The sequence below is a fragment of the Urocampus carinirostris genome, chromosome 17, assembly GCF_059441175.1.
Source record: "Urocampus carinirostris isolate Australia breed hairy pipefish chromosome 17, RoL_Ucar_1.0, whole genome shotgun sequence".
NCBI lineage: Eukaryota > Metazoa > Chordata > Actinopteri > Syngnathiformes > Syngnathidae > Urocampus > Urocampus carinirostris.
Genome location: NC_142365.1, coordinates 194385 through 218918, shown reverse-complemented (window position 1 = coordinate 218918; position 24534 = coordinate 194385). Strand labels below are relative to the sequence as shown.

Here is a 24534-nt window from a genome sequence, read left to right as displayed (position 1 = left end):
AAAAAAAATCTCACAACTAAACTTTATGGTGAAGCAAGCGCTAGCGACATCTAGAGGCATATGTGTTAACTGATTGCACTAAAGAAGAATTCTTTTCAATCTTAAATATATTAAAGTGAAAGCAAAAAACCCTACACGATTAATGTGCTGAGATTTGCAAATGCGGAGCGAGGCACGCTAATGTCATGCCTCATGGCAGATGGCAGTAGAGAGACCAAGGACTCGGATAGGGCAGACACCTCAGCTCCAAACAATAGAATGAGTCATAGGATTAGCAAGCTAACAGCAAGTCCAGCCATCCGGTATTTGTTTTTTTCTTCCTAGACATTTTTTTTAAATACAAGATAAACTATCTGTATTCTTAGTGAGTATATTCTTTTCATGCTCTGCCAATCAAGTTCATTTCTTTGTAAATCGGACTGTGCCTCAGACACTAACCTCAGCACACTGCACTGTGATCATTGGAAAAAAGATCAGACTACAAACCACAGACTATTATGACACCATACCCTGATCTAAAACCTACATGAGGACAAGGAAAAACTCAAAAACCTGAGGAAAATATTCAACAGCTGGGCACTGTATGTGATGGTGGCCAAGTCCTATGTAACAGGCATCTTCAACTTTTTTTCCAACCGTTTCCCTCTCTAGCCTCTTGGCTGCAACTTTTAGTTCACGACTGCTACTGTAAGCTAAGTAAGTCCCCTTTCACAGCTAGTCATGCAAGCATGTCAGAGTTCAGCGCTCCCCTGACTTGGCACCTTCTGATTTACTCTTGCAATCTCAATGGAGGGTTTAGTAGCTTCTCGCACCAGCTCTGACCAACTCCAGCTTTTCACTCCTTTCAGCAGCTCCGTGCGTATATTCGGCTGGCTCTGGGATTAACATGCGATGGCTGAAATTCCTCCTTTTGCCCAGGCAATAAAATGTGGAAGCGGGCCTTCAATTTTTCAGTATCCTTCCTGGTTTGTCTTCTTCGAATACGCTTCAGCTCCGGTCTAAGCGACAACGACCTCTAGTGGCAAATTATAACACGCCGTCACTTGAACTCAGAAAGAAGAAGATGATGATGATGATGAACATCTTTACTGGAGCATCAGTTGCAAAAAAAAACAATTAGGGCTTGAAGAAAAACCGGAGGATTCCCTGGATCTTTCTATGAATCGAATTCTTAGTATTGAAGAATATATACAAAAAGTAGAGACGCTGGTCGAAAGCAACGTTCATTGCAACTCTATGTGCTTAGTGTCCGTGTCCCGCCCTCGCGGGTCACTCAAGACCGAGGACGTAGTTGATGCCTTGTACCAAGCCAATGATAACCGGCTGCCACGCCACCAGGTAGCGGAGCCAGTCCAAGAGTTGTCCGTACATCACGTGGGGCCTCTCCCAGCTACGTCGCCTCGCGTTAAGGAAAATAGGGCCATTTTTAGACATTGTGAAAGAGTTGGAAACGGTTGACCTTTCTGTCTAGAACTCAATCCTTGATTTTGCACACTTGCACGTAATGATGGTGCGTCAAAATGAATAACACTTGGCTTTGCGCTCATTTCTTACTCAGCTCTGATATGAGTACACACTGTAATTGTGTACATGTTGACGTTGGAAATGACATTGGTTAACCAATGTGTCAATCAACATTTGGATCAGTCACTATTGGTTCGAATTGTTTTTTTTTGTTTTTTTTTTCAAAACAAGCCCTCATAGGTTGTCAAAGGCTAAGGACTGTAATAAAAAAAGCTTGCAACTGGCCAAAATCCCGACAGATTGAAGCGTGTTCAATTCAAGACTTTTAAGGACTTTTTCATTCATTTTAAAATCAAATTTGAGACCAAGATTGAACACTCTCACAGCCGCAACCCGGGTTCGATTCCCGTTGCATCCGATATTTTGCACAAATACACCGTAAAACCTGGTGTATAAAGCGCACCCAAACTTTGAGTCTTTGTTCAGTTAGAATAAAATATGCTTTATACCACGAATAAATACGGTACATCCGTTAAAAAAAAGCCACCTCGAGCTTAGTCGCCAGGCAAATTCTCTGCAGGAAATGCAAGAATAAAAGGATGAGTTTGTAATCATTTTAGAATATTGTTGATACCAGGTATCAGTGGCAACGGCAACTCGGTCAAGTGTTAGTACTAGCAATGGAAAATGATACCAGTATCGACTGCCCTCTAGTGGCCATTTGAAAATCATGAGCTAGAAATTAGGATCAATGGAAACAAAATGTTTTTAAAAGGGTATTTCTTTAAGTAAAAAACATCTTATTTGCAGGCGGAAGAAAATTAAAACTACGTTATCGGTACTGAGTATGAGTTCTGATGACGAGCCAGGATTCTCATATCGCACATCCCAGTTGTACCGTATAACAAGAGACGAATCCTACAATAAAAAGACTGGAAATGTTAGAATATTATAACAATATCCAGAAAAAAGATACGGGTTACTGAACATCCTCTTCAGATCCACCTTCTCTTTGCAGTACGGGCACATCTGCTTCTTTCCCACGATGCACCAGCCTCTTATGCAGAACTCATGGAACCTGGACGCAAGGTTAAGGCACGACAAATATTGGCAGGAATTGGTTTTCACCTTGGATTGGGTCAATTACACAGAGGATGGCGATAATGCCCTGCTCAATCTTTTTCCTTTTCAGTCCATTGGGGCCAATGGTGTTTAAGAGGGACCACATTTCATTTTATTGCGATTTTGTTTATTTCCTTTTTCAATCTATAATAATGGGTCCAGAGAAAGTTACTGACAATAATGATCAAGTCTAATAAGGAAATAATTGCGATTCACAAACATTTTAAACAAATGTCTGCCACTAAGATAAAGCAATTGTTTCAAAAACGTTCTATTTTTAGCTCTTTACCAGTATATTCAACTTTATTAACTAAACAATTAAGTAATCAGCATTGCTCAGATATACTTCTTTAAGTATGTGGCTATTTTAAAGGCGTTTACACTTTTATGTGATTACGCATGGTACTTGCGGTCGTTTTGGTGAAAAAGGTGAATATATTATACAATGCCTACTTTTAACAGCACAATGCTTTCATTGGATACATTTGAGAAGTGAGATTTACTTCTAGAGTTGGGACGCAGCCGGTCATTAGGGTGGAACGCTAGGTCCTCGAGTTGAGAACCAATGGTCTAGTTGCTATTCGGTTTACTTTCACTGAATACAACAACAAGTTAAAAAGCAAATTTCATTGGTTTTCTAAATAAATCCTGAAACAAATAACAAAAATCCTTTCATATTATTGTGTATTTTATCAGTGTCTGAAATAAGGTCTGCCCGGACGCCCGGGGCGTGCATCTTATACGTCGGGCGTACAACTTACACAATGTCTCTGCCCGCGTGGCCGACAACTTTTTCAAGAAAAAAATAATGGTCATTTTCTAGGTTTTATTTTTTTCAAATCAAACGTTTGCTTTATTCCGGTTTCGAAATCTTTGTTCGGTTTGTTTGTCGGTTTGTTTGGCAATTTGCATCCTCGGCAGCCAATCAGAAGCCCGCGTCGAATAACTTAGTGCTTCCGGACTTTCCCGAGTGTTATGTGGTCGTGCATTTGCGCATCATTTTCCCAAGTAGATGCACAGAGAACACAAGAAAAGTGGTTAGGAATCGAGCCAAAACCTCAGCCCCGGAAGAAATATTCAAAAGAAGCTAACAAAATGTATGACGCTACAAAACGTAAACGTACATTAAAAGTATGGCGGAAAGAGGAGTTTACATGGCTTGGAGCAGATGACGCAACGCAAACATTGCATGAATGAAGATGAGTCAATACAGGTACATACGGATGGAAAACAGCCATGTCATATACACGCAATGAATGTTATAAGTAGATTTTGAATAAACTTCATTTTCAAGTGTTGTTCTGTTATATTATTCTGATGATTAATCCTTCATACTTTGCAATGCTTTTGCGATGAGTGGTCTTATTGTGTTTGAAGTTGTGAAAAATGGGGCAGGCAACTTTATGGCTGGGCCCTGGTGTCCGCTAACTTTTTGTCATGAGTTTCAGACACTGATTTAATGCAAGTTTTTTTTCCGTAAAAGTCCTTCTCGGGACAGACATTGAGAATTAGGATTCGTTTAAAATGTTATGGTACGTGAGTTTATGGAGAACACTCGTCCCTTTTCAAACAAAACTTGAAACTTGGCGAGCCCTGGAATAACACTCAGAGCCTCCAGGTGTCTTTCGTGAAAGACATTTCAAGGTCAAAAGAAATGAGGGAAAACAAGTCCATTGGTAAACACCGGTGTCAGATGAAGGATACACGTGGTTGCAGGATAATCTGTACGTGTTCTCTATGATGCCCTCCTCACTGACATCGACGAGGATGGCTTGACCGCACACGGCGCAGATATTATCTGACAGATGCTTGGTTGGCATGCCCGAAGCACTGTAGTACTACAGGAGGGGTACGAGACGACAGGCGTTAACTTTTCCATCGGGATCCATCCCTTGACATTCCTACCATCGACACAAAACCGGCAACAAACGATCGGGTCCCTTCCTTACCCCGACCGTCGACGCCATGAAGTCGGCACACATCTCGGCAAAGTCCCTTCCGAGGACCCCGTAATACAGGCCGTAAAATAACAGGGACACGCCGAAGTCCATTGCATCTTCTGGCTTTATCCTTCACGCAGGAACAACAGATTGATTAGATTGATCATTCAAATCACCCAATCTCCTAAGGTCAGTTTCTGCTCATGATCGGAAAAAGAAAGCCTAGATTGTGACGGTTTGATTATGGAAACAAACGAGGGATACTTATGGTTTTAACAAGAAAATAAAAGCACTTTATACACCTTCTTTATGGCCAAATTCAAGCTCTATCAAACCAATTTTTCAATATCTTCATATCCAATTGAAAAAGAAATCCAGTGGAAATCATGTATTTTGAAGAGCCACAAATATAGCTGGAATATACAGATGCGATTTGTAATCTTGCGTGTGCTTTATCTAGACCTATGATTTTTAGATCACGAGTAAATGCAAAATATAGATTTGTTTTTAGGGCAAAACTTTCCCCAAATACATCATGTCGAAAAAGTGAGTACACCCCTCCCCGTTTCTGCAGAGATTTCATTATAATGTTTAATAGAACATCACTGAAAAAACTGAAGAAGTATGTCAACAAAGGCCTACTAGCAAGACATCCTCTGGTCTGATGAGAAAAAAATGAATTGATTTGGCACAAACCATTATTCAAGCTTATTATTATTATAATAACTATTATCATGCCTATTATTTTTGTTATTATTATCAACTACATGACAATTCTTATTGTTAAATGTTGTTCTTGTTATTATTATAATATTTATGATTATGAGTGAAAACTAAATAAATGGAGATACAATCATAAGAAGGACTTTTCATAAGAAAACAAAACAGACATATCTGCAAAACTCGTAGTTAGGGCAGACAAATGGGAGCTTTGACGCCGGTGGCTCGTCCCCTCTGACTCAAGCCCCCAGGTTTTGTCTTTGTAATGCACAGAACAGGACACTTAGCTATGGGTGATCCTGGTGCTTTGGCGCCCCACTTCTAGCAGCAGGTTCAAAGATACTTTGTATAATGGTCAACACACACCACAAAACTGCCAGTAGTCACTATAAGCACCAATGAGAATTATCATTGTTAAAATAGAGTGATAGTGAGTGAGAGAGTGTGGACGAGCGAGTTGCTCGTTTTCTCTGCTTCTCTCCCCGGCTGCAGCTGGTTCAAAAACTTAACAAGTCTCTTGCCTGGTGTATTTTCTACCGTAGCCAATTTATAGCTCTCCCACACGTCAGTGGTCTGCGTCTTAGACCCCACATCAGGGGTTGGGAACCTTTTTGACTCAAAGAGCCATAAAAGCAAAAAATATTAATTTTATTTTGGGAAAGAGCCATACCATATATTATGAGACAAATTTACTAAATTGCTAAACCCGCGCCCCAGACAAAAGCTTAGTCTTCAGCACATTTATTTTTGATGATTTGATAAAAATTATGAAAAGAGAATAATGCCAGAGCCCCTGTCCCAAATTCAACAAACATACCACTTTAAACTTGTCTCTTTCTTGCAATTACTCAAGATCGGTTCAACTCCTTTTGACCCTTTTTTCATACATATTGGTTTCAAAACCAGATGCAAGCATTTATTTTGTAAAAACGTCACAACATTCTGAGAATAGGGAGCCTTATGTGCTTACCTTTGGCGAGAGATGGGAGGGAATGCTTGTACTTTTTGCATAGCTCCACCCATCCCTCCTACTCACCCAATCAAATGACTAAGTTCTCTTCCGGTGTTTTGGTATATTTACAGTTCTTTGGATTCATCGTAAAGTATCTGAACACTGAACACAGATTATATAGTGAACTTTTAAATAAAGGATTATTTAGCGTTGTACAGCCAAAACGAGTTTTTTTTCCCCCTTTTTTTGTGTGACACCTTGACTGTAAATTGTAGTGAAAAACGTGCCCTATATATACTGCGAAGTGTTACCCTCGTGTTTAGCTTTGGTTTGGCTTTACGTGTACTTGGATAGGGACAACTCCGGTTTTGAACAAGATGGAGAAATTTTGCATGCAATCAAATTGGTCTCTGAGCCACAGATACTCATAGAAAGAGCCATATATGGCTCGCGAGCCATAGGTTCCCGACCCCTGCCCCACATGAAGGCCCGTACAAACCCTTAAAATACCTCGGATAATATAATCCTCAACATTGAGGGAAACATCACCATCTAGTGGCCATAGCTCTCCAAACGTTCTTCAAGTATACACATGATAAAACAATGGCACCGCGAACAGACTGTCACAATAAAAAGATCCCTACCTGAATATGAGATTGATACCAAAGAGAGTAAACATGACAGCAGTGTAGCCAGCTATCCCAGTGGCGTAGCTGATCTTGTAGAGAAGAAGGAACCACTTATACACCAATCTGCATCCGAAAAGAAGACAACACCCTTCAAAACTTGGCCATTTTCCTTTCAAACATCCCCTTTTTACCTTGGGGTCGTGCAGGCCAGAGGCTTGCGAGTGGCACGGTGGCTAATATACGCTGTGATGACGGAGAAGATAAACCACGTGATCAGGAACCTCCACCAGTGAAGCTTGGTCGTGAAGTAAAGAGGGACTACCCACATCTGGAACAAAGTCACCAGCTACAAGACGGCAGCATATGCTCAAATCAATAAGGCGGTACGGAAAATGGCGATTAAAGCGGCAGATTTCTTTACGTTGTAAGACTTTGAATGCCTCTGCTTCCACTGCACCAGGACGAGCTGGGCGATGACCAGCGTGACGATGAGGATCAGCACCATCTCCGCGTGCATGGACTCGTGGCCTTTGTGTTTGGCGTGCATCTTGGCGTGCTCCACTCTGGTGATCAAACACGGAAGTTAGCACGGGAAAAAAACTATCATTAAACATTGACATATTTAAAAGAATTGCTAATGAAAACGACGAAAAAGAACTTGTTTACTTGTACACGCCTGCAGGCCACAAAGACATTTTAATCCACTGAGAGTTTAGGTTGATAAAACACAAACCTCCACTTCTGCTCCGGCGAGAGCTTGGACACGTCCAACTGCAAACAAGTAGAAATACATTTGATCACGGTGGGATCGGTCACTGGACACATTGATAGATAGATAGATAGATAGATACTTTATTCATCCCCGTAGGGAAATTCACACTTCCAGCAGTATCCTTGTGTTGAAAAATAAAATAATAAAAGATATAGAACACAAAAATACCCAATACAACGTTTTGCTATAGAGTATTTAAATAGTGCTACGGAAAATACACACTGTCATAAAAATAGGGTCATATGCAAATGTGGGGGTGAGGTTTCATGTGGGTTTTTACTCCCCCGGGTGGCGTTCAAGAGCCTCATGGCATGAGGAAGAAATGAATTAATATTAAGGAACGACTTTACCTGCAGGTGGTCCTTGAGTGAAAACTAAAGACGTTCAATGTCAAAACTTACAGACCAATGCGCAAATATTGAATAGTCACCGATACAGATCCATACATATAATTTTCTTCACCCTGCAGAAATGGTTGCTCCTTTAAAAACCAAAAAATTGAATTGTTAACATTTAAGACCTTCAAAAATGAGATTTTGAGACATTTTAATCCCAACGAATGCTTACTTTTTAGAATAATGAATGAAATGCCTTTTGGGACTTTTCAAGGATCTACGAGTAACTGTACTTTGTTCTAAGTGAAAGTTGCTTTCATTTGATTCATTTTCTATTTTTTTACTTTATGCATGACAGTTTCTAAGGTTTGTTGAGAGGTTGAACTTTACCATTAGGGTTGTAGGCGCACCACTTCCTGTGGTGTGTCTTGGGAAAGTACTGCCTGGTGGCGCCCATCCCTCTCCAAGCCAACAAATGTTTCCACCCGGTCACTAGTTATGGTTGGTTGGTTGAATCCCTTAACATTTAGGGGCGGGGCACCCTTTCCCATGGTGTGTCCTGGGCAAGTACATCCTGGTGCCGCCCATCCCTCTCCAAGCCAACACACGCTGCAATACTGATCATAAATCCGGCTTGACGGATGCATTCATTATTTGGCAATGCCACTAATGGCCGCACCTTTCGGAAAGCATTGCGTAAACTTTGACCCCCATCAACCACGTCCCCTGTTTATTTACAATGTCGCAAAATAGTTCATGTATTTAAAGACAGCGTTAAGTCTAAAGGCAGTTCGCCATAATCGGAGTTTTGATGCAGAAACCATTTCTTCAAAAGCAAGTGACAGATGTGCGGAAATGAACCTTCGCCAGTGGAATGGCTTGGAAAATACACATTTCACTCGCGTTAATCACTGGAATGATATCATGTATCGTTCAAAGTCCAATAAGTTAAGATTGAATAAAGACGAGAGAAGACATTTGTTCTATTAATAGCGCGATTAAGTGAAAGAAGAAGCGCTGACGCCGGGCTAAACCCGAGAGCACAAGCTAACGTTTCTACGTTAGCTCCCCGGAGCAAGTCCGTTTCACGAGCGAAGGTGGGATATGTTTTACTCACCTGCACGGCCTCATCGTGATGCTCCGGTAAGTGATCGTGCTCCACTCCATCCACCTCCACGTCAAACACTCCGGCCATCTTTACAAGCTTGCTTTATCTTTCGGGAGCCATTAGCAACCCAGTTGATTAGCAACATGTCATGGGGCTACTTCCGGTGCTAGACTTCCTGCTTTGGGCTTCAAAATAAAGTTTCAAATTGGGCTTCAAAATAAAGTTTCAAATTGACGCGACATACTATAACCCTTATGATTATCTTCAACTCTTTCGCTGATATTTCCCATCACCAGTTGTTACCGACTACCTTTTTTTCTTTTCTTTTTTATAGCCTCAATTGAACATCGTACGATTAAATTTTTTTTTTTAAATAACATTAAAAAAATTAACTAAATTAAGAATATTCTCAAGACACAATAAACAGCACCAAAGAAAGCAACCCCGGTCACTCGTAATGTGTCGTTCGCGAACGTAAATAATTGATGTGCCGGCTCTTTAAACTGAACGACAGGAGCCGGTCATTCTGTATTGCTTGACTTTAAAGTTGTTTGTATAAAAATGTACAAGGTGAAAATAGTATACAAAAAAGTACTTTTTTTGTATAATTCTTTTTGAACATATCAAAACAACAGATAAGCTGGTGTAGCTGATCCATGTTCTCATTTTAAGTATAGTCTTTATTTATTTCAATATTTTTTTACTAAAACATAAAAGATTATGGTGAAATAAATAAATCATTGGATAGGAGTAAAAATGAGTAATACAGCAGAGCCTCCGCAGATTCCGCCACCATGCCGCAAGTGACACTACCTGAGCCAAAGAGGAGGAAACCGACAGAACCATTTCAGGGCAGTGGAGTATTTCCGACGCTGCTTTGTTTTACTTTTTTCATTTTTTATGAAGCGTTTTTCCAATATATTTAAGCCTATCATGTCCTTTATTAAGGACAAGAGTTGTTTAAATGCTATCAAAAATGGTCAGGTTACGCCCATTATTGTTTCGATGCACTATTATTTTTCATTTACAACCATTGCACTATTTTTATAACGTAAGCCAGTCTCCAAGAAACAATCCATTAATAATTTATTCTTCCCAGTGTTAAGTTTATTCTGTTTATCCGTTATCTGCATCACTTATCCTCAGTAGGGTCACGGGGGTGCCGGAGCCCATCCCAGCCATCTTTGGGCAGTGGGCAGGGGACACCCTCAACTGGGCAGACAGGGACAGACAACTCACTCGCTCATTCACACCGAGGGACAATTTGGACCAGCCAATTTACCTGAAATGCATGTTTTTGGAATGTGGAAGGAAACCGGAGTGCCCGGAAGAAACCCACGCAAGCACGGGGAGAACATGCAAACTCCACACAGGATTCAATCCCATGACCTCAGAACTGTGCCGCACACGCGCTAACCACTCATCTGCCGTCCCTGCGACTGGCTGGCAACCAGTTGTGGGTGTCCCCTCCCCACTGCCGGAAGATAGCTGGGATGGGCTCCGGCACCCCTGTGACTCTACTGAGGATAAGCGCTGCAGATAATGGATGGATGGATGGATGGAAGTTTATCCTGTTTTTACTGTTGGACAAATGCAAAGGAGATTTCATAGGATGCCAGTTCCTTATATGGACTCACTGTAGTTTGTCGTTTCGACTATTATGCCATTGTCGCTATTGGCCAATCATGTTGCAGTTCTTTGATTCCCACAACCTTTAGGGCTGATGTATTTTGTAACATTGAAGATTTAATTTTTAAAAAGGGGGAACTAGAAAGAAGGGATGGAATTCTCTTACCTGAAAGCTCTTCACCCGGTCCTCCTTGCAAGTTCAAAATCCGTTGATCTTTTCTCGCCTTATTTTCAGAGTCTACTATAGGTTCAACATAATATCCAGATTGACCATACAATATTCCACCCGAGAGTTTTGTGACTTTATTTTTTTATTTTGATTTCGTACAATACAAATGCGAAATTCAATCCATGAAGTCTACGCTATACGATTTTTTCCTTTTCAATTTGTAAACGAACGATTATTATTGTTTGCCAAACGCTCCAAAATCGGTCAGCTTTCTCCTTCCGGCTCCTCATTGGTCGGCTCGCCGTCTTCGGAACCGAATCCCGTATCCCGGGAACTGCTGCTACCAGACGGCGACGGTATCGTTATCAGGCTGACCGGATTTTCATCCCGGTGAGCACTTTTGCAGCTCTTTGCCTCCAACGTCTTCTTATCTTGGAGCACCATATTTTGAAACAAATTGACTTTGTTCTCCACGTTTTCCTCGATTGCAGTTCCAGCACCAACGATATCTTTTGCTTCTATATTCTGAGCAACGTCTTCCGTCGTGTCACTTCGGTCAACTTCCGGCATCCTTTCCTCCAGCCGACCTCTCCCCTCCTCCATCTTGACCAAATCACCGTGCCGTGTCATACTCGGGTCCATCTCTCCGCTTTTCTCGCCGTGGTCCGGGTGGGAATCCTTGAATTGGTCCTCTTCTTCCTCTCCGGAATGCACGGTCACGTCACGCCCCGTGGTTTTCTCTTCGGGCGGGCTGTTGAAGCCCCGGAAATTGTTTCGGGCACCAAAGATGTATTTGCCCAGGAAAGAGGAGCCCTCTTCTGGTGAGGATTGGGAGTGTCTCTCCTCCGCCAAATGCTGATGAAGCGCTTTCAGGTCGTCGTGCATCCGCGTGACGGTTTTGCTCAGTTCCGTAATACGATTACCGATATCTGATGGGAACAATATAGCTTGAGTGTCACAGTGAACGACTGCGAAAGGAAGTCGTATATACAGTATTATTGAATTCATATACAAAATCGGTGTCTGAAATAATGTCTGCCTAGACGCCCGGGGCATGCATCTTTTACGTTGGGCGTACAACTTACAAAATGTCTTCCCCCGGGTGGCTGATAACTTTTTCAAGAAAACAAAAAAAACGAAAGATTTTTGGAACTCTTCGTTCGGTTTGGAAATTTTGGAATTTCGGGTTGTTGGGCAATTTGCATACTCGGCAGCCAATCAGAAGCCCGCATTGATTAACTTTGTGCTCCCGGGCTTTCCCGAGCGTTCTAAGGTGGTGCATTTGCATATCCGTTTCCAAAGTAGATGCACAGAAAACCCAAGAAAAATGGAGAAGTGGTTAGAAATCAAGCCAAAACCTCAGCCCCAAAAGAAAGATTCAAAAGAAGCTAACAAAATGGACGACGCTACAAAACGTAAAGGAACATTAAAAGCATGGTGGCAAGAGGAGTTCACGTGGCTTGTAGCGGACGACGCATTGCAAACATGGCATGAATGAAGATGAGTCAATACAGGTACATACTGATGGCAGATGGAATGAATGTTAGAAGTAGTTATAATAAACTTCATTTTAAAGTGTTGTTGTGTAATATATTCTGACTATCAACCCTTAATACTTTGCAACAATGTTTTGGGTTTTTTTTTGCGATGAGTCGTCCTATTGCGTTTCAAGTTGTGAAAAATGGGGCAGGCAATTTTATGGCTGGGCAGGCAACTTTTCAGAGTTGTCTGCCCTGCTGTCTGCTAACTTCTTCTCATGACTTTCAGACACTGACAACATATAAATTAATTTCAATTGTCTCTATAGTCATCGATATCAGTGTTGCAAAAGATTGTATGCAACAAGATTAGACATGGCACTCGAAGGTAAAACATGTTATAAGGATATTAAAGAGAGAAAACCAGCAGGATAAACAGGCAAACAAATCTTAACCATGTAGTGCTTAGAAAACTGGCCTAAGTTATAATAATAATGCAATGAAAAAGTAGATGGATCAATGTCTAGATAGATGTCTAGATAGATACTTTATTCTTCCCCGTAGGGAAATTCACACTTCCAGCAGTGATCTTGTGTTAAATAATAAAATAAAAGACATAGACTACAAAAATACCCAATATAACGTGTTAATAAAGAGCTTTTAAATAGTCTTACGAAAAATACAAACTGTAATAAAAATAGGGTCATATGCAAACGTGGGATTGGGGTTTAATGTGGGCTTTTACTCTCCAGGGTGGAGTTCAAGAGCCTCTTGGCATGAGGGAGAAATGATCTCCTCAGTCTGTCCGTGAAACAAGACTGTGACGGCAGTCTTTAGCAGAAGCTGCTCTTCAATAGTGAAGAATAGCGGTTCGCAACATTAGTCGATGTGATTTCCCCCTATGTTCCTGCCTCCGCTCGGAAAATGCTTGTCTACTCGTGACTCCGAGAGCCAAGAAGAAATCTGCAGGGTGGAGAGCGTTCTCCATCCTCGTGGAATGCTCAGCCTCCGAAGATAATATCTGCAACCCCAGTGGAAGTTTCTAGACTTATGTCACTCTTCTATTCTTTAGCGTCCTTTAAAGCCTATTCGAGCCTATCCTGTCCTTTATTCAGGATAAGATGTGGTTGGGTGGAATTTGGGCTTGCTTGAGCACTGCTAAAAATGGTCCGGTTACACCCATGACTATTCTTTTTCATTCACAAACATTGCACTATTATTATCGCTTATGAACATTTTTTTTTCTGCCTCTTTTATCTTTTTTTCCTAATTATACACGTTTACTTAGAGTGCCAAACCTAATCAACGTTGATATCAATGACATTAAAGACGAGTCAAATCAATGAGTTTTCGCTCGTTAAATTAAGTTTTATGACACAGAAATGACAGACCACTGTCACGTAGATGTTACATTCATTTGCTATTACAGTTGATAGATATTGGAGTAAAATGCGTAAAAATCATTTTGAAATGAGGATATCACAACTACTCAAGTCAGAAGTCACCACCAATTACAGCTTTGTTCATAAATGTCACAATCTTGAAAAACTGTGATTAATGTCTACCTGGGAAAACACAAAGTCCATCACCGTCAGTGGCACTGAATGAGTCAATGGATATTACAACAGTATAGGAATCAGATTTGGCGCACGCGTTACCTTTCCTCTTGGTCTCTTCGAATTCCCTGCGAGCCGATTCGATGTATCGCTGCACCAAAGCTCTGATCACCTGCTGGCGGTACGGAACCTGGCTCTCCTCCGAGCCCTTTTTGTTGGACTGCGAAGAAAACCCCACATCAATATCATTATGGGTTGTATGAGTTTGTTTACAAGACCCTTAACTTACCAAAGAAGCAATCGGAGGGTATGCTGTAGAATTGCAGTTAACGCAGCAGCAGATGCGCCTGAAAATCCCCCTGGAAAAGGATTCCAAATATTGAGTGAACTTCCATTGACTCCCGTTGTTGCGGGAAAGGCCGGCTTTAGAAGAGAACAGCGGACGCTCAGTCCACCTCCACCGGGGGGATCCCGCAGTGTTCCCGGGCTAGCCGAGAGACATAGTCTCTCCTGCATAACTCGGGTCATCCCCGGGGCCTCCGGCCAGTCAGACATGCCCAGAAACCCTCCCAAGAGAGGCATCCAGGAAACATCCTTACCGGATTGCTAAGCAAACTCAACTGGCTCCTCTTAACGTGAAGGAGCAACAGATCAACACTGATGACCAAACTTTCTGACCCTATTACAAAAGGAGAGCCCCATTTAAACGCGATGTTGTCCTTTCAGTCACAACTGATAGTTTGTGACCATAGGTGAGGGTATGAAAAGAGATCCCATGGTAAATTGAGAGCTTCGACTTGTGGCTTAGCTCCTTCACCATGACAGACCTTTACAGAGTGTCCAAGACGATGATGACCTTTCTTTGCATTTTTTAAAAACTCACCTTAAAATGTAAAAGACAGCTTTCGGGGAAGGGATGATGTTGAACGGAACAGGCATGGTGAGGCCTTCTCGGAAGTAGCTGAGATACAGCTTGGACCTGGCAAATTTCCATTCCACGTCAGCGTCGTCCTGAAAAGAACGAGCTGGCATGAGCTACGGACACTTTCGCTCAATTTGCTTAAATTCCCTTTACTTCGATTTTCTGAAAGGAGTTGGTGATCATGGCGATCAGCATGTTGAGTAAAACGATGACAATGACGAGCGTGAAGATGCCGTACAGACTCCGGCCCACAAACTCGGCCAAGGCAAACTGCGGCATGTCCACGTAGTCTTGGTTGGCCACGCCGAACATGGTCCACAACAGAAAGTCGAACGTCTCGTTAAACCTGCGACGAAGGAGACAGAGAAAAACCAAGGACGGGTTCCCGAAAACCGGTTGAAAAGGTGCCATTGTTCCGTCCTAAATTTGGACAAGAGTGGTCAAAGTAAACACTTTTGGAACTCCGAGCCCCAGCAATGAAGAACCCAAATTAAGATCGAAGTTAAGTAGGTCTCAAAATAATACATAGTCTAAACTCAAATACTGTGCCATTTTGTTAATAAGTAGAGTAGGTCACCAAGGAGCCCATAGTACTTCACTAGCACAGTTGGATACAGTAATCACCTAGCATTTCAGCACAATTTCTTCATTTAAAACTGTGTTTTTAACGAAAGTCACCATTTGGTTCACGTGTGGAAATACAGTGAAGACACAAAAACGCAGAGTCCTCACCTGCAATGACTAACCTTTAGACGAGGGGTCGGCAATCTATGACACATAGACTGGATAACCAGTGGCACGCGAGCGCATGGAAAAATAATGATTACTTTTAAAAAATGCGCATTTTGACCTGAAATGGAGACATTTTCAGTTGCGCGCCGTGTTATTTAGAGGCTTTACGTTAGCGCCCCTCCTCCTCTGCTTCGCGTGTCAGTGTGTGTTCGCGCGGCGCCTCGCAGAGGAGAGATCCGTGTTTTAACCCGGCCAACAAACACACGCGCGCAATAAATGAACGAATTATGACGGCTCCTCCAGTTCTTTCCAGTCAGCGTGGACAGATGACTGGGACTTTGTGCAAAAGAATGACCGTGCTGTTTGTGCATTAGCTCAGGAGGTAGAGCGCTCGTCTCGGGATCAAGAAGTCGCAGGTTCGATTCCCGGCTCCTCCGTCTTATATGTCGAAGTGTCCTCGGGCAAGACACTGAACCCCGAATCCCCCTGATAGTAAGTAGTTGCTCTTGCCTGGCTGACGCTGCTATCGGTGAGTTAGTGTGTAAAAGGGAAAAGTGTGAAGCGCATTGTAAAGCGCTTTGGGAAGTCTTCATTGACTTGAAAAGTGCTAAAGAAATTCAGACCATTTACCATTACCATTTACATTTATGTTGGATATAAAACACGCTGAAAAAACACCCTGGCACATTGATTTACTACTAGCTCGGTAGCCTAGATGGTAGGGCGCCCGCTCCGAGACAGGGAGGTCGCTGGTTCAAGCCACGGCCGAGTCATACCTTACAACATTGATACTCATTGCCTCCCTGCTTGGCGCTCAGCATTAAGGGTTGGAATTGGGGGGTTTGCTCACCTAATGACTCCCAAGACAGCAGTTGGCTTTAAAATGGCGGCGCCCTGTTTGGCTGCTCGCTAGTTTAAGTGTACGGGTCAGGTGTATCCACATTTCCTTCTGTGTGCGTGGTTACAAAGAACGACAATAAAAGTCAATTCTATTCTAATTCTATTTCCAAGGAAATTTGAAAGTGGCACTCCACAGCAAAAAGGTTGCTGACCAAAGACCTTTCCTCAAGGATTCAACTCAAAAAGGATACCGTAGTTAGCTAGCCTCGACGGCTAATATTTCGGCACATTCGCGATACTAAAGTCACTCCTGACTTTACCTCTTGAATTGACAAAAACGAAAGCGGAGGCTCCTCACCTGCCCAGATGAGGAGAGATGACGTAAGGGACGTAGACGTTGTTGATACCGCACAGGAAGGCCGTTCCGATGATCATCAATATGAACATGAATCTGTGAAAGACACGCGGACGGAAAATGAGCGCGCGAATACGGCCAGGGCGCCAGAACGCCGCGTGCCGTCACCTCATCATGTCGTCGATCATTTTCCCGATGGAGATCTGGAGCGTTCCCAGCGACTCGTGCGCCGGGAGGATGTAGGCCAGCCTGGTGAAGCTCATCATGCTGGTCACGGCGAAAAGAACCTCGGCGATCAGTTGAGGGTCCTCCTGGTGCCAGTCCTCGCGCACTGATGCAAAGAAAGAATCCTATTAACGTCGCCAGCGCCAGCCTTTACAGCAGCTCCGTGTTATTTCGCTCTTTTTGGGATTTTGCGTTTTAAGTGTCTGCTTCTATCTTCGGGGTTTTTGTCTCGTTTGACAACTACACTTTCTATCCTACGGTTATGGGTTTTAACGCACAAAAATGTGTTTATTCGAGGAATCAACTCCTTGGCCTGAAGAATTCTCATGCCGGCGTGATGAGGGGGCCCTATCGTGGATGCAGAGCCGGAGCTAAGGTGAAGGCTAAGCGGCTAGCGGCGTTATAAGCCTTCGGTACCGTCCGTCATCATGGGAAATGTCAACTCTCTACCAAATAAGACCGACGAACAGGCTGTGCTGGTGAAAAACATCAAAGCGTACAGGGAGTGCCGTTTGCTGTGTTTTACAGAAACGTGGCTCACGTCTAGCATCCCGAACGCTAACGTGGAGGTACCCGGCTTCAGCGCTGTTAGACACAGACACAAAAGCCTGCGGGAAGCAAAGAGGTGGCGGACTCGCTATCTACGTGAACACGAGGTGGTGTAACCCCGGGCACAAAGATTTCCATCTGCTGCAGGGACGTCGAACTTTTGGCCTAGCGTGTGACGTCGTCCACTCCGCTGTGGCTAAACTACAACACAGCACCCCGAGGCCATCCTGTTCATCTGTTAATAAACAACAAAAGGATACTGCTGGAATTGTGAATTTCCCTACGGGGATGAATAAAGTATCTATTTATCTGTATTTTTTGATCCGGAGTCGCTTGGGCAGTGTCCCCCGACGACGGGTTGACAAAAACCTGCTTAGACTATGCGGTCGCGGTCTTGTTGGTTCTTACCCGTCTGGGTGAAGTAGACACATTCCTCGGAACTATTGGTGTCGAGACAGAGGAAATGGCCCTTGAGCAAGATGACCATCCTTAGTGAGAAAGAGGCCAGGTACATGCTGAGCACCATCATGTCCAAGCAGTTCCACCAGTCGAGGAAGTAACTCCTCAAGCCCTCGATCCACACTTCCTTGCACTCGTACCAGAAGAAACCTAAATATAGACGAGACACTTGGCAGGTAAAGCGGCGTCCACGCGGCCTGGCCGACCAGGAAGGGGCTCGCTCACCGGCCACCCACACCATGTGGAAGGAGCTGTGCAGGATGTTCTGCTGCCTGGCGGCAAAGGTCTCTCGATACATCTCCATGGTGATGGATTCTCCGAGTAACGTGATGAGGAACCACAGATACGAGGCGGAGTGGAGAAGGAATTTGATCACGGGGGTCTTGATGATCTTCCCCACCTGAAAACGAGAAACAGAGCGTCTACATACCGGCAATAATCCGATTGGAGTATTGCGGTTCTGGAGCTATTCGATGGAACGTGACCGGCGACCGACGAATAACCCCGTAGACATTTGTGAGGATTCCGATTAAAAGGGCAAAGCGAGAGCGACGTCGTTACGCAAATAGATGTTTCGGAATTTTTGTCACGAAGATCCTTTCCTTGATGAATTTTTCGACGCATCTGCTGCTGCGTTCACTACAATTCTCCTACTTCTACGTGACTTGGCAAAACAGAGACTTACACTATAGATGGATCAATACAACTGTGTGATGTAAATTATATAAAAATGTATACATTGACTGTGAGGGTGGAAAAACCCGGAAAATTCCTGAAGAAATCAACCAATCACCTGAGGCTTTTTAGCAAGTAGGTTGCGATGATGTGGATCATCTGTTTCTGTACTACAAAACCCACAATGCTTTGGGGCTTACAAATGTTTCGGTTTAGGGAAACAAGCAATATGTGTATTTACGAGTAAACGGAAATTAAAAGGTCTAACCCAACTACTTCAATCGGAATACTCAGTCAGAATAAGACTTGAATCGGATTCTTTTGTCGACGTGTCTTTAGATCATCTGAAAACAGTACCTGTAACGGTCAGTTTTTAATCCGATGACACTAAATTTCGATTACTTTGGATTTGGGCGCGATCCAGTAGGCCAGGCAGAGGAACGGCATGGTGAAGAAGATCCCGACGGAGACAAAGAGCTTCCACGCCGTCCGGCTGCCTTTCCAACCCGCTAGGTTGCCGCACCAGATCGAGGACAGGACTTGCTGGCAGATGGGGTGAGCCACAAACTGCAAGGAATCAAATCAGAAGCTGTAAAAAACAGCTTTCATTTTCCTCTTCTTATCACGGAGGACCTGCTTCTGGTTGTAGTAGACCGCCAGCCGCAGTCTGGAGAGGTTGGGGATCCCTTCCTCGAAGGCCTGCTCGTCCAAGGCTTCCTGGCTCTCGTCCCCGCAGCTGTTGAGGACGGTGGTCACCTCGCTCTGGTTGCGGCACATGCCGAGTAACTCCACGGCAAACTCTTGACAAAGCTCCTCCAGGGCTAGGTACTGGGGCTATTTCAGGAAGATTGGCTTATTGTTAAACGCGTGTTCGGGGAAAACATCTGTGAGGCACAGAGTCCATGACACCTCTACGTCACGTTCGATTCCTTCCTGGAACAAGCTAGTATCTAGAAATTCTTGTATCTCCAACGAATTTTTCTCTACCAGAAATAACTAAAAACCAATGAATCCGTTCCCGACCTCCCAAAACCAACCCCAAAAGCGATAAAATGCATCTTACTGATCACAAAAAAACACCTATAATTGAACATAAAATACACGAACTTTAAAATACCATACGTTTTCAGGAGCATTGTCCCCGAGTGCCAAAACGTGAAAATACGTTATTGTTTTTGGCGCATCAAATCTAGCGTTTGAATGTGGCTTTATTGATCAGAAAGATGTGTTCAATGGCTTTTTTCAATTTGGCAAAGAATGTGTAGTGTTCCTTCTCACAATCATGCAGATATGTTCCAATATATTCCACGTGCCATGGATTTGGAGAAATTCATTCTTCAAATAGAGCTTCTAGAGCCGTGACGTCACCAGAGGACTACAAGGACCAAAACGGTAACGGGTCCCGTTGAAAAACGAACACAGAGTGCTTGGAGTAAAAACTTCGATTTCTGCGTCGCTGTGTGACTTCTGACTCATTTGTCCGAGTTGTGCGCTTCAATTATCAAAAGCTGTGTAAGGTCAGTTTACCTGCTGTTGTGGACAGTGTGCGTTCCTTTTTTACCTCTGCCCCTTTTTAGGTATGTGATCGTGCCTTTTCCCTTTGGTGTTTCCACCATGTGTCTTGCAAATGATATAGTATTGTCCAAATAGCTCCCTCCTTAGCTTGCATCTTAGCCCTGTTAGCAGTCGTCTAGCTGGCTAGCCTGCCATTCTCGTAGTTATTTTTCTTGACAGTTTTCGTGTTTGTTGCCGTAATCGTGTTTGTTGTTGTTGGCTCCAGGTTATCTTGGCTGCTTACTGCACGGTTTTAGTCAACAACACAACGCCTCAGCATTTTCCACAAAAACTACCGGAACCTGGTTTAAAAACCCTCAAAACCTTGTTGACTCATTGACATGTAAACCAATAGGATGACTGGCTTGCGTTCTTTACGTGACGTCACAGCTCAGGAAGTCAAAGACGAGACCGTCTTCAAAATGCATTATCACGGAAAATAATCGGAATATACCGACGACGTATAAATGGATACTACGCATATTATTTTAACACATTTGTGTGTTTTAGAATTTTGGGTATCCCTTTAAGGTGAACTCGAAGGCTTTTGGGACCAAATACTCGTTTATTTAACGATATCTGGGAAAAGGCGTCGACGACACGAGTCGTTCGCCAATGGAAGGAACGTAGCCGGTACGTAGAGGTACGCCCCCCCCCGCCTCAACCGACCTTGAACTCGGGCTCCTTCCGGGAGAGTTTGCGTAACTCGCTACTGAGGCCGAAGGCGCTGAGCATGGCGTCGTCGGAAGTGACGGAGAGGTAGGCTCGGCTGGCGATGCCGCGGTAGGTGTTGATGCGGGACAGGGAGAACTTGAGCAGGTCGTACTGGCGCCCGTTGCGGCACTCCAGGCAGGCGCAGGAGATCCGGTGAGGCCACGGGATCACGTGGCCCTTCCGGGTGAGCGTGGCCACGATGTCGTAGAGATCTTTCTGGCAGGCCAAGGTCAGGGGGGTCACCCCGGGGGCGAACTGGGAGTTGTCGATGGAATGGTCGAAGATGGCTTGGGAGAAGGAGCGCACGTCCATCTTGTTGCCTTTCTCCTGGTCCAGCCGGTCCAGCAGGAGCTTGACCACTCGCGGCTGGTTGGTGTCCACCGCCACCAGCAGGGCCTCGTGGATCTGCCGGAAGTCGAACTTGACGGCCCGGAGGAGGATGTCCATGATGCCCTCGCTCCCCAGGCGGATGGAGAGGTTGAGGGCCTCCCTCCACAGGCGATCCTCAGAGTCGTCCAGCTGCCGGATGATGCCGTCGCCCGTCTTGAGCAGGTTGCGCACCAGCTGGCTTTTGCCCTCCTGGATGGCGGCCAGGAGCTCCGGAGGGAACCGCATTTTCTTGTTCATGATCTCGCGCCATTGTTTGGGCTGCCGCAGGAGGACTACGTTAGCGCATCGCGGGAATACTTTCGAATGGCTTACCTGAAACCCATTCGGCACCTTGCCGGAGCCGAGTCTCGCCCGTATGCATCGTTACCGTGTTTCCGACGGTTTTCGGGGATTAGCTATAGTTTATTCTTGTGTTTTGTAGTTTATTTGTTAAGGGTTGCTTGGCACAGCAACTCGGCCCTTGTTGCGCCGGGTGTTTTAATGTTCGGTGTCGGGTCGGGAAGAGCAAAGTGGAACGTACGTTTGGTGAATGTGATCTCGAGCCACCTCCCACTAGGGGGATCCGGCTCGGGTATATAGATTTGTTGAAGCGCTGAAGGGCTTCTAGTTAAAATGTGCTTAATGCAAAAAAATAGATAATATAAAAAATGTGAAAATGTTTGAATGATTTAAGTCTACGACAGAGTGAAAATTATAAAAGTTATTATTATTTAGTAGAATTCTTTTAAACTTGTTCATTTATTTTGTGCAGAAAATTACATTATTATGAATATACTGAAAAAAGCGACACGCACCAGGGTCTTTTTTCCTTGCCCCCTTTCATTTTGTTTCTTCCCACAAGCTTTTTACGTCTTTTGTTCTGCATTTTACTTTTATTTATTTTTCTTCTTTTGTTTCTATATTCCTAGCTTTTCAATATTTTTTTCATTGCTTTTTTCCTCCTTTTTTATTTTTTTCCTGCTTGCTTTCTTCATTTTTCTTCCTATTTCTTTTTACCCTAGCTGTCTACATTTTTTTTTTCTAGCTTCATTATTTTTCTTTCTTTTTTCATTCCTTTTTTGTTTTGTTTTATTTTTTCTTCATTTTTCCCCTAGCCTTTCTAATTTATTGATTTTTTCCTTTTTTTTAAAGTATTTTTTTCTGCTTTTTAGTTATTTTTTCTCGTTTTCCTTTTTATTATTTTGTTTCCGGTGGTTCTCAAATAGTGGGGCATTGGGGACATTCTTTTTTTTTAACCGTCCTAGAGTAAAGTGCAATTGTACCTCCACTAAATTAGGTGGCAGCAACGTAACATCAAATAAGAACTGCTGTAAACTAAGAAGAAGCTCATTAACAGGAGTAAAACAGCAAATCCAACATTTTGTGAAGGTCACTCAGGGGTCATCTACAAAGTCTAACAAAAGAACTTGATGCTTTTCAACTGTTTGAAATTTGCTTCTTTCATTTCGAATACGTTTGACACATTCTGGCATACGGTTCCAACTCCGAGCAACTTTTTCAAAATACATAGAAACTCAAAATCAACAATACGGATCATCTTGCTACTTACTGTGAGGTTTTGCATCCCTGACTTTCACAAAAACACCCCCCAAAAAAAATCAGATCGATTCTCCCCCTTCAGCGACGGGAACAAGCGCTGGAGCACCTTGGAAGTCTGTGAGCATGTGAGACTGTTGGTAAAAAAAAGAAAGGGAGCGAAATCAATTCCCCTTTGGGGAAAGGGCCAATTAAAAGCCTTGAAAGTGTTTCTGCTCCAACCTGTTCCGTTGAAAACAGAGGCTGGATATCAATTAGAGGGCTCGTTCCTGCACGAGCGGCAGATGCGCTCGTTCCCCGAGGAACGGCGCCCGTTCCTAGCCGGGGCAAAACACAGACGCCGAATTGTCTTTCTCCTTTCGTCGACGTAGCTTTGATGCAATATCTTTCGTCAGCCGGGTCTCTCCTAATCTAGGGATCGGGCTACTTTTTTGATGACTGATAGGCGTAAAATTACTAATGAATGAATGGCCTTCAATGTCGTTATACAAGAGTAAGGGAAATGATGGTTTGAATGTGGCTTTTATACTCTTATTCCTATATATACACTTGTTTTTGTACTTTTATATCATTATATTATTTATCCTCAATAAGTGTGTGGTTTTACGATTTTGATTCAAGGTCAAAAGAATACGTTCCCAGGCACCCTAAAAATGTGTCGCTAAAAAGCTAAAACTTGAAGGGTCACTAACAGTTTCTCAGGCTACTCCTCATGCCTCTTGGGGCCTGCGAACTACGAATCAAGACGGCCTTCGTTTTGAGTGCCGAGAAGTGCGCTCGAGAGCTTGCCTCCCAAATCCCAAGTCTCCTCGAGAGCTTGCCTTCCTCTATTACAGAGACCCATTGTGTTGCAAAGTTTCACCATCCTTATTGGTCATTCATCATACTCGCGCGCCATCTAGCGACCAACATTGTACACTGCATTTAAACAAGTGATTCCTGTCCAAACCCATCAGAATTGTTACCTGTGTTCATATGATTTCGTTTAAACCGATTAGATGTGTCGTTTCATTCTTGTGTTTTCCAATAAATGAGCCACCTGCCCGAGGCGGAGCGTGCTTCCTTCCCGAGCCGATCTTGGAACCACGCGCCTCCGATGGAAGGGCTATCAAGAACCTAAATCGGTCTTCTTTTCTTCATTCTACAAGAATCTCAAGTTTTACCCTTGAGGGTAAGTATATAAGTAAGAACATTGGATTGCTTCTCCTTTCAGTGCAAGTAAGACAAACGTGAACGTTTAACATGTGCAAAAGGATAATAACGTAATCAAAAACAACCAGACATTTACTTCTGCAATAGTGAGAGTTGGGGCTGGATTTGGCGGTTATTAGCATCGACTCGTTAGCGTGAAGTTGTTAGCGTGTAACCGTAAGCACGTAGTCATTAATAATCTATAGTGATAACATAGTAATAACACCGTTATTACATTGCGTAATAACATTTTGAATGGCACCAAGTGGAGTAGATGTCAATCAGGGAGGGGAGAGGGCAGGCAATGATGCGCATTGCTGATTTCACAATCCTCTGCAACCTCCTCTTTGACCCGCTTTGAAGATCCCGTACCAGGTGGTCACGCAGGTCAACAAGCTCTCGGTGGAGGAGTGGTAGAAGGCCAGCAGCAGCTTCCTGTCTAAGTCCCTTCTCACAAAATGCTGGACCCTCTTTATGATGGCTGTGATGTTTGCTGTCAAGAAGAGATCCTGGCGGAT

At 43.5% G+C, this 24534-nt stretch overlaps 2 protein-coding genes across 2 annotated transcripts; both read right to left on the bottom strand.

Moving 5' to 3' along the window:
- Positions 1–1067: 1067 nt before the first annotated feature.
- rnf121 (ring finger protein 121) lies at positions 1068–9249 on the bottom strand. The gene is made up of 9 exons (XM_088321484.1): positions 9052–9249; positions 7561–7598; positions 7249–7390; positions 7019–7173; positions 6843–6950; positions 4536–4656; positions 4291–4424; positions 2441–2542; positions 1068–1390 (listed from the first exon to the last, which is right to left on the bottom strand). Exons 1-9 carry the CDS (start codon positions 9127–9129, stop codon positions 1270–1272), a joined length of 999 nt encoding a protein of 332 aa, XP_088177610.1. The 5' UTR covers positions 9130–9249; the 3' UTR covers positions 1068–1269.
- Positions 9250–10718: 1469 nt separating this feature from the next.
- trpc2a (transient receptor potential cation channel subfamily C member 2a) lies at positions 10719–23654 on the bottom strand. The gene is made up of 13 exons (XM_088320936.1): positions 22839–23654; positions 20855–21547; positions 19265–19465; positions 19034–19198; positions 18182–18356; positions 17906–18106; positions 16892–17054; positions 16727–16819; positions 14950–15142; positions 14758–14885; positions 14164–14233; positions 13977–14094; positions 10719–11769 (listed from the first exon to the last, which is right to left on the bottom strand). The coding sequence occupies exons 1-13, from the start codon at positions 22851–22853 to the stop codon at positions 11105–11107; spliced, it is 2880 nt and encodes a 959-aa protein (XP_088177062.1). The 5' UTR covers positions 22854–23654; the 3' UTR covers positions 10719–11104.
- Between the last annotated feature and the right edge of the window lie 880 nt (positions 23655–24534).

Excerpts from the sequence above, each read along its gene's own strand:
- rnf121 (XM_088321484.1), bottom strand. The coding sequence starts at position 9,129 with ATGGCCGGAGTGTTTGACGTGGAGGTGGATGGAGTGGAGCACGATCAC. Across the intron at positions 7,391-7,560 it reads TCGCCGGAGCAGAAGTGGAG|AGTGGAGCACGCCAAGATGC; the intron begins GTTTGTGTTTTA and ends TTTGATCACCAG. Across the intron at positions 7,174-7,248 it reads GGCATTCAAAGTCTTACAAC|CTGGTGACTTTGTTCCAGAT; the intron begins GTAAAGAAATCT and ends GCCGTCTTGTAG.
- trpc2a (XM_088320936.1), bottom strand. Across the intron at positions 14,886-14,949 it reads ACTCCTTTCAGAAAATCGAA|GACGACGCTGACGTGGAATG; the intron begins GTAAAGGGAATT and ends CGTTCTTTTCAG. Across the intron at positions 14,095-14,163 it reads ACCCTCCGATTGCTTCTTTG|TCCAACAAAAAGGGCTCGGA; the intron begins GTAAGTTAAGGG and ends TTTTCTTCGCAG.